The 9753-nt window shown below is 35.4% G+C and overlaps 1 protein-coding gene across 2 annotated transcripts in view; it reads right to left on the reverse strand.

Annotated features, from left to right (window-relative positions):
- Nucleotides 1–448: 448 nt before the first annotated feature.
- The window catches only part of pkp1a (plakophilin 1a), a 23936-nt gene continuing 14631 nt past the window's right edge, over nt 449–9753 (reverse strand). Inside the window, exons 5-14 of one of the 2 annotated variants that reach the window (XM_016497641.1) lie at nt 9229–9436; nt 8828–8996; nt 7792–7909; nt 7107–7265; nt 6077–6244; nt 5844–5997; nt 4315–4501; nt 4039–4123; nt 1654–1745; nt 449–1549 (exon numbers count right to left, since the gene is read on the reverse strand). In XM_016497641.1, the coding sequence (XP_016353127.1) occupies nt 1665–1745; nt 4039–4123; nt 4315–4501; nt 5844–5997; nt 6077–6244; nt 7107–7265; nt 7792–7909; nt 8828–8996; nt 9229–9436 (1329 nt within the window). In that variant the 3' untranslated portion in view covers nt 449–1549; nt 1654–1664. Of the gene's footprint in view, nt 1550–1653; nt 1746–4038; nt 4124–4314; nt 4502–5843; nt 5998–6076; nt 6245–7106; nt 7266–7791; nt 7910–8827; nt 8997–9228; nt 9437–9753 lie in introns of those variants that run through there. The other variant, XM_016497642.1, reaches the window with a different exon arrangement.

The raw sequence follows: 9753 nt of genomic DNA on the forward strand, positions 1-9753 counted from the left end.
CTGCACTAAACTTTTAAATTATGAAATTTATGAAATTATTAAATTACTAAGAGTAAAATGGGTAATGAAAACCACTTAACTTTATGTTTAAAATGCATTTTAACCCGTTTAATCCCAAACTGTCCTCTGATAAGCATTGTTCAGGGCTGCCATTCCCAAAAGCTGTAATGCTTTCTTATGATACTTTTGGGAAACACAGCACTGTTTGAATGCACTGTCAGCAGTGAGTGAATGCTCTCTGTGATTGATTGGTTCTGTCTTGCAACATTTGCGTGTGTTCAGATGAGCAGGAAAATAGTTCTATCCTACACAGTTACTCGCTAACAAAGGTTATTCGTCCAATTCAATGCATATTGTACGCATTATTATTATTATTTTTGTTAAATAAACAAAACCACTGGTAAATAAAATGCACCTTAGTATCGATATTTTTTGTTTGAGTATCGATACTTTCGATACTCGCGTCAGTATCGATATATCGATACTTCGGATCGATACGCCCATCCCTAAAGGCAACACATCAAGAGCTGCGAATGCAACCGAAAGTTCATTAAGTTCCAATCCAACAGGCATTCAAATGATGAATCACTCTGGTTTTCATCTAGATTTTTTCAAATCAAATCAACAATGATGTTTCAAAATCGTACTTTTCATCCAACTTACTTTTAATTAGTATTAACATTGTTTCGATGTTTTTCTTTCGACTGACATTATTTCAATCACATTTCATCACTGACGGTTTATAAAAGTGTTTGCTGGTTGTCATTCCTAACTCTACCTCAGAACAACTTAAGTGGACATCGAGAAGAAATAAAGTGCTGCATTTATACTGAAGGTTTTTACTAACTGCGACGTAAGAGCATGTTTAGAAACCGACAACTATTCAGGCCTCATTGCACCAAAATGCAAAAGCTTTATCCAACATGTATTATGATCCCCAATATACAGCACAGGAGGACAGGGGAAGGAAAGCAGAAGAATAAGAGTGGATTTATTACTCTGCAGGACCAGTAGTGCAAGTTTGTCAAGCATAAGTGTACAAACTCTTTCCCATGATAGATATATGCATATCTGTGTATTAGGCACTAAACAGGCCTGTACTAGCAGTACAGCAGCCACATTAGCCGGTAATCTGGGCTGACCAGAAAAACGGGCGATTTATTATTCCTCCATCAGTGGATTTCACGTTTAAAAACGATAGAAAAGCGCCATTAAAATATCATAAAAACCATCCAAATGACTTGTGTGCTAAATTCCAGATCAGTCCAATTCATGAACGAATCAGTCGCAGTCTTGTGAACCACTGCCCTGAAGAGACCTGAAAGGATATTTACTTTTGGTACATTTTTGGTCTGTTCTTCACATAAAGCATCTGGAATATAGCATCATGCAAACCCTTTATCATACTTTAAGGGTCTTTTTTTTTGCAAAAACTTTGCAGGAATCCCATTAAATCTACAATATGTACCGCATATAACCATAATGTCCTGCAATATATGAAAGCAGGGCAGTTCTCTGAAACTCTGTGGCTTCTTGCAGCACTGCAAAACTGAAATAAAAAAAAAAAAGATATATTTTAAGTAAAAGCATGAAAAGTATCAGAATCCAGGCAATATAATAAAATGAAGTAAAAGCAAGTGTCTTTCCACTCACTTGCACATCTCTCAGTGTCCATTCATGCGTGTTGCTTCCTCGTATGCTGAAGCAGTGATGGCATTTATAAACGTGTCCTTGTTCATCCCTTGCTACAAAAGAATAAAAGGTCAAAACTATAAATGGAGCATTGTTGTCCTTTCAAAACGACACACATCACCATCACAATTATCAGTGTGAAAGCTCTCAGAACCAAATGCATGTGGTGGTTTTGCACTGAATCACTGCTCATCACGTGTTTACACATGCCTGTCTGAGCTCCTGAGGTTCACTACTCATTGACCGAACGATCAAAAACAACAACAACAACAACTACATAAACTGTTTGTAATATTCCTGCTGTCAACAGGTTAAAAATGTCAAAATGGCATCAACGACATGAAATGCTTAAATGTGTGATTCGCATTAAATCACAATCAATCACATATATCAATATTTGCTGAAACAAATAACTCCAATGAAAATAATTCAAAAGACATTATTGTGGTAGACAAAATCCACACCTAATATATTATTATAATTATATTTTATAAAATATTTTTATTATATATACATAAATATTTAAATATTACTTGCACATCCCTGCATTTTCTGTTCTGCAAATAAATAAACAGTATCTGTCATTTATTAAAATCTATTTATTTATTTCCTACCTTGAGTTTATCAACAAAATTTGTACCAACAAAAAAGTTTTTTTTTTTCATAAAAATAAGATTTAAGATTTAATTCAAATTATATATGTATCAGATTTAATGTATATTTAATGCAGACAGTAAGAAAAATAGTCAAATGTCGAAAGTTTTAATGACATTTAATGGCAATTTAATTAACTTACAACCTTAATCTGATTAGACCGTTAGCATCTCGCTCAAAAATGACCAAAGAGTTTCTATATTTTTCCTATTTAAAACTTGACTCTTCTGTAGTTACATCGTGTACTAAGACCGACCGAAAATTAAAAGTTGTGATTTTCTAGGCCGATATGGCTAGGAACTATACTCTATAATACTCTAATATTACGCAGCGCCTGAAAATAAGCTTATTGGAAGTTACTTAGCTGGGGACTATTTTCAGGCGCTGCGTAATATCATTGCATCAATAAATCAATAAATAGGAAAAATATCGAAACTCTTTGGTCATTTTTGAGCGAGATGCTAACGGTCTAATCAGATTCAATGAGCTATGCTAAGCTACAGCTAAAAGTGCTACGCCAGACCCGGAGATCGGCTGAATGGTTCTCAAGGCTGCTTAAAAAAAAAACTCAGATTAACATGGATCAGACAGCTTTATAGCGATGTAAGCCTAAAGATCTAAATCAGCTTTATGTGATCAAAAAAAAGGGTCACATGAGGAGTGTGTTGTGTGAAAGGCGTTTGCTCTGCCCATGCCCTTTTAAACAAGCAGAGAGAAAGAACTCGTCTCCCTGGATTCCTGTCTTATCCCGCTGATCCTCTTCCAGGGTTGGGTGGAGTACATGTCAGGGCCTGGAAGTGTGCGTGTGTGTGTGTGAAGACTATTCATGCAAGTGAGTGAGAGTCTTATTTGATGTGTAAACTAGCATACAGACAGAAAGATTGATCGCAGCCTGGGGATTTCCTTTTCCCTCAAAGCAGGAAAAAAATCTAAGAAAAAGTGAACACACCCTACCACACCCTGCTTTCTCTGCTTTCTTACAACCAGATGTTGCTTCCTTTTTCTTTGCCCTCCCATCATAAATCCTTTCATAATGAGGAAATACTTGTGAAAATATAACTTCGCTCTTCCTCTGAAATCATTAACAGCATCTTGTGATTAACCACTCTGAACTAACGTTTCTTAGGTATGCTGTTTCATCCTAACAGTGCAGTTCCAATGACAAAATGTGCTTGTATTTGTGAGATGCTTTATGTAATGAATGTCAGTTTTCAAATGCTGTTATGCAATTGAACAGGCGAATCTTACACATCTGCTGAGAACATTGGAGTACCAAAATCAAAAGTACTAAGAAGTTTTTTCCTACACAGTAAAAATTCAACATTTTCAAAAATATCTCTTTATGATAACTTTACAAACACAATAGGATGCGTGTATATATAATTTTCGTTTTTTGTTTTTTTTGTTTTTTGGACAACAATGCCAGTTGAGGAAGTAAAATGAAAATAATTTTACAATGCAATGCAAAAATCTTATTATCAGATTAACAGGTAAAAAATAAATTAATTAATTAATAAAAATATATAATCTGCATTTATATATAAAATTATAAATGCCCTAAATTTTATTTAATTTACTAATATTTTTATCTTTTTTTTTGAACCATTAAAAGACTTTCAAAGCTGTGCCTCTATTGCACTGATCGGGAAAGGCTTTACTGCCTGTGTGTAGTTTGAGGCAGGACAGTCTTACCTTTTTCAGCGCATTCTGGATGTCTTTTTGTCCCCACATACTCCAGAGAAGAATTCCAGCAGATTTTCTGGCTGTGTCAAATAATCTGCGAAACACAGAGATTCTCAGCAGGGTATCTGCTAATACACATCAAATTCCTACAGAGTAACTGTCATATATGGGTGGCTATCACAAAACTTGTCATTTGTTGATTTCTTTCCCTCTAAACTTCAACCATGAGCTTGCTAATGCCCTAGTTTCACTTTTATACGTGCATTTTTCTTTGGAAATACTTACACATTTGAGCTCAGCATGCTCAGAGAGTCGACGAGTTTGGTGTTGATCCTCTTCTTGCCAGTGTCGGGCTCTGCCAGCATGAGTGTGTTCATCACACGGCACGCTGTAGCGATGGTGCTGTCAGACTTAACCATGTTCGGTGTCACAGCCGACAGAACAGCACTGACGTTGGGAAGAATTTCCTTGGCTGTGGTTGACAAAAACATCATGGACATCAGGGATCAATGAACTGATGCAATGTTCAAGTAAAGTACAGCACACTGTGTACAACAATATTTCATTTTGTATGATCCTTGTTGACCTGCAAGCTTTTTTTCACTGGAGGAGGCATACATAAGTAACTGGCCTCAATATTAATGACTTTTTCTTGTAAATATAATTACTACTGCATACATAATATGATCATTTTTAATATATGTAATAATTTAATACATATTAAAATGAATGAATGAATGAATAAATAAAAGAAAATAAATGCTATATTTGTTGTACACATAATATATATATATATATATATATATATATATACTGTATATATATATATATATATTAAGCAAACAAATAAAATAATAATAATAATAATATCACACTTGATGTATTTTTAAGTAACTGGCTTCAATATTAATCAATTGTAAAGAACTAAATAAGCAAGTAAGTAAGTAAATAAAAAAGTAAATGTTGCAAAAAAGCAATATAACACTTACATGACATATGTTTTATCAATATTAATTAATTGCATATTTCTTAAACAAACAAACAAATATTGCTTAAAAGCAATACAACATTTACATGACATATATTTCGGTTAACTGACATTGATATAAATTAACTGTATATTTATTTTATACATAATGTAATAATTTTTCATGTTTAATAATTTCATAAATATGAAAACACACAAACAACAGCAATATCACACTTACATGACATATTTTAGGTAATTTCCTTTACATTAATATAATGCATATTTCTTGTATACATAATGAAAAAAATAATAAATTAATAAATAAAATGTCTTGTTAGATTTCTTACTGACTAACTAATGTTATATAAAAGCAATATAACACTAACATGACATGTTTTAGGTAACTGGCCTCAGTATTAATTGTACATTTCTTGTATAATAAAATGTTGGATAAAACACTTGCATGACATATATGTTAGTCACGAGATACCATTTAGAGGAATCATATCAGATGAACTAAATAGTGAACAATTTTTGTTAAGTCGTGTTTAGAAAATGCATTGGGTAGGAGATTGTTATTTTTACTGCCTCTGGGGTATCAGTTGACAATCTGCTGGCGTCCATTCACACAAACACAGACCTGCTGTTGAGAGAGTGAGAAACAAAAGTACCTCCAGCAAGCAGAGTTTCAGGAGACTAACTTACAGCACACTCTCCTCGAATTACATTTTCTTGTCTGTTCCTGTGCTTGTGCAGATGTTACTTAACAGGCACAACACAGAACACAGAACTGACAACACTCTTTCATTAGTAGTGGCACTTGAGTGTTACAAAAGACTCTTACCCATAATACCCCGTAGAGATGACACCCGGGACATGTTGCCCACTAAGGACATGGCGGTCTTCTGCAGGCCCGGGTTTCCTGATATCAGCAGGTGTGAAATGCCAGACAGGCCATGCGGCTTCTGTATGATGCTTTGACTCATCAGAGTGGACAACTGTGCAGAGGTCAAAATACAAGTCGAACAACTTTTCCTTAAGTTCAGTTGCATGTATATTTGCAGCAAGTGTACATACATGGCTCTTTGAAGCGGTCAGGTTCTGCAGGGCTCCACAGCATGCCTCTAGAGTGGCCTCGTTCCGACTTAAGCCCAGTAGAAACAGATACATCTGCAGCGACTTTTGGTTGTACAACCAATCCACTCCTTCAGGATCTTCCTTCGCCATGGCTGGAAAGTTGAACTCCTGATAACAAAAAGTACTGTGAATGTATTGAAGACGGCTTTTAAACACTCAGTCAACTTGAAACTGCTGTCTAAACTATACTGTGTGGTTAATAATATGAATAGACCAGTTTTATTATTAATGGTATGAATTTCCATGTTGGTCCATTGCTGGTTGGGTGTATGGAAATGATCAAAAAGTACTGCTGGTTGAAGTATGATTTCACCCCAAATCATTTATTCATCTTCATGTCTTTCCAAACCTGTGTGACTTTGCATTTTCAGAGAAATGCAAGATTTCTTTCTCTTTTTTTTTCAAAACTTTAGAGCCAGTGAGATTTTACGTTTTTTAAATAAGTCTCTTATGCTCACAAAAGCTACATTTATTTGATAAAAAATACAGCAAAAACAGTAATCCTGTGAAATATTATTACAATTTAAAATAACGGTTTTCTATTTGAATATATTTTAAAATGTAATTTATTCCTGTGATCAAAGCTGAATTTTCAGCATCATTACTCCAGTCTTCAGTGTCACATGATCTTTCAGAAATCATTCTAATATGCTGATTTGTTGCTCAAGAAACATGTATTATTATTATCAAGGTTGAAAACAGTTGTGCTGCTTAATATTTTTCTGGAACTGCATTTATTTCAAATATATTTTTTGGTTTAAAACTTTTCAAAAGACACTTTTCAAAGCTCCAGGAGCGTAATATTTCTCATGATGTGTTCCACAGAATACAGAAAGTCATATGCGTTTGGAATATAATAATGAGAGTTTTATTTTTATTTGAAAACTTATCTTTTAAGTCAAGTCAGCATCTCATGACAAGCATCCAAAACATCCTGCATGCTAGTCGTTTTATCAGCAACAGCTCATACCTTTTGGGTCTTGGTGCTCTTGGGGCTGAAGAGGCTCTTTTTGTTAGTGTTCTCATTCGGTTTCTCATCAAGAACAGAGAACTGTTTGAAGTGATCTGGAGCCTCTTTCTCTAGCTGGTAACTCAAGTTATGAAGTATGCAGACACAGTTTTCCACCGACTGCTCCCACATCAACAAAACAAACAGAACCAGGACACAGAAGTCACTTTCAGCTTGTTGAACTACAGTTTTTGGCATTATATTGGAGTATTCTGGTAGACATTAAAACTCTATGGGCCAGATTTACTAAACAGGTCAAATTAGTGTTAGAGCACAATTCCATAAAAGTAATTTAGTAAATCCTGACAGTACTATTTTAACGCCAAAAGACAGTTTGCACTGGCACAAGCTGTTAGTAAATCTGGCTCTATGAATTAAAAATTATTTAATAATAGGTTAAATAAAGATTAAGTTAAATAAAAATTACAGTTTGTGTAATTTTACACCCTTCTTTTAATAAACAAGTTTAGTTAGTCACCTTATTTCCATCTTACAATATCATTTTACACATTTATTAATTTCAGAGCAAATCAGTTTTAGAGAACCTTGTGCATTCTAACATTAGGGCATCTGTTTCAGTGTCCACATATTTTTCAATGTAGTGTAAGAGCTTGGAGATCATGCAGCAAAATGAAAGCATGATAACCTTGTCATCTGGATCGCCTCTTTCCATTTGAGTCTTAACGTAGGTCATGAGAGAGTTGATAAGTCTTGGGCAGCTCCTCATCGACCTCCTCTCCTGCTCACTAGCACAGCTGAGGTTTCTGCGAGAGTACAGCCAGAACTTAACATTAAAACAGACATTAATTTTGCACAGCCGTACAATGATTACATACAGTATATGCCAATCTGTGGTGTAACAGTCCTTTTTCTGTCCAACCCAAGTACGTCAACATCTTGTGATCTGCCTCCGATAACAAACAAGTTAGGCAATTAATTATGCAATGCTGGTATGAAAACTTGCATGAAACAACATGACAGTTCCGAGAAATCTGCTGATGATGAGCACGGATGAATTATAAAGCATCAGTCAGGTGGTTTAGTGTTTCAAGTCATTGCCCGTGTGAGGGATTATTGGGTGTTAAAGATGCCATCATTTGATAAATAGAGTGTGACTATATTTCACTTGTTCTTGCCAAAAAAAAACCCACTGAAGCTAAAAACAGCCCTATCGGCACAATAGGCCACCATGCAAGAAAGTGAATGTGGAAAATGTGCATAGACTTTGTGGTCTGATTTTTATCAAGGTACTAAGTAAGCAATCAGGTGTGTGGTTATGCATTTGACAAAGTAAGAGTTATTTACTCACCCTCATGTCATTCAATAGTGTGTACTGTTATTTCTCTGGGAAATGACATAAGCTGTCTTACAACTTGGAATATAGTACTAATTGTTACTTTTACAGTGCCTTTTTAGAGTTTCTTGACAGGAATCTTAATGAATGGAACAATTATTATTGTGTGTGTGTGTGTGTGCGTGCTCCATGAAAAAAAAAAACAGTTTGGAATGACATAAGGGTGCCTAAATTATGACAGAAATTTCATTTTTGGATGAACTATGACTTTAAGTGAAACAAACAAGTATCTCAGTTATTATATTTTTGCTTAAAAATATTATTTAATTCCTCATCTGTTCAGATGTCACTGTGTTCTTGTACTCAACAGTCAGTTTCTGTAACGCACCTTAAACAGCCAGTGGTGTTGTAGAAGACCTCAGGGTCAGTGTGTTTGTTAGTGTTGCTATCAGTCCAAAAGTTGTAAGGCACCACAACGCTTTCTGTAAGCAGAGGCATGGCGTTCTTGATCAGCTTTGGCTTCAGCTCATCAGCCGAGGATAGATTCCAAAACAGACCTGAACAGACATCAAAGGGTCATACTCCATACCTCATATTGTATTTTCGTTTTTAAATAGCTTTCGATAAACACATTAATATCGAACACAAAACCAATTCATGTCCCTTTCTTTTAACTATAAAGGAAAATATTCACATACGATGTGATGAGATCATATGACAACAAATGACACACGGCACATTAAAATGTTGAAGCACAGGAAAGAGCCGAGTGAGAGCGGCATGTCTTACCAGTGAGTTGTTTCTGTGTTTCTATAATCTTGGTGTTTCTGAGCAAGGTCAGAATGGCCTCTATTCCTTCGCAACGTTCCACCTCAAGCTTGTTATTTTTGTCTTTAAAAACTAAGTTGCGCAGTGCAGCGGCAGCGATCTGTTGCAGCTGTGGATTGTCACATTTCAGCAGCTGAATAAGAGCTGGAATCCCACCCAAACGGCAAACCTTTAAGTGATACAAAACAATACTTATGATTAAATCATTTACAATAATGTGTAGTACTCAATTGCATTACAAAAATATAAGGACTATGTAATTAATTATTAGTAACAGACAGACAGAAAAATGGAAACATAGACGGACGGACGGACGGACAGGCAGACAGACAGACAGACAGACAGACCGACAGACAGACAGACAGACAGACAGACAGACAGACAGACAGACAGACAGACAGACAGACAGACAGACAGACAGACAGACAGACAGACAGACAGACAGACAGACAGACAGACAGACAGACAGACAGACAGACAGACAGA

The sequence above is a fragment of the Sinocyclocheilus anshuiensis genome, unplaced genomic scaffold, assembly GCF_001515605.1.
Source record: "Sinocyclocheilus anshuiensis isolate Anshui unplaced genomic scaffold, SAMN03320099.WGS_v1.1 scaffold130, whole genome shotgun sequence".
In the NCBI taxonomy this organism is placed as follows: domain Eukaryota; kingdom Metazoa; phylum Chordata; class Actinopteri; order Cypriniformes; family Cyprinidae; genus Sinocyclocheilus; species Sinocyclocheilus anshuiensis.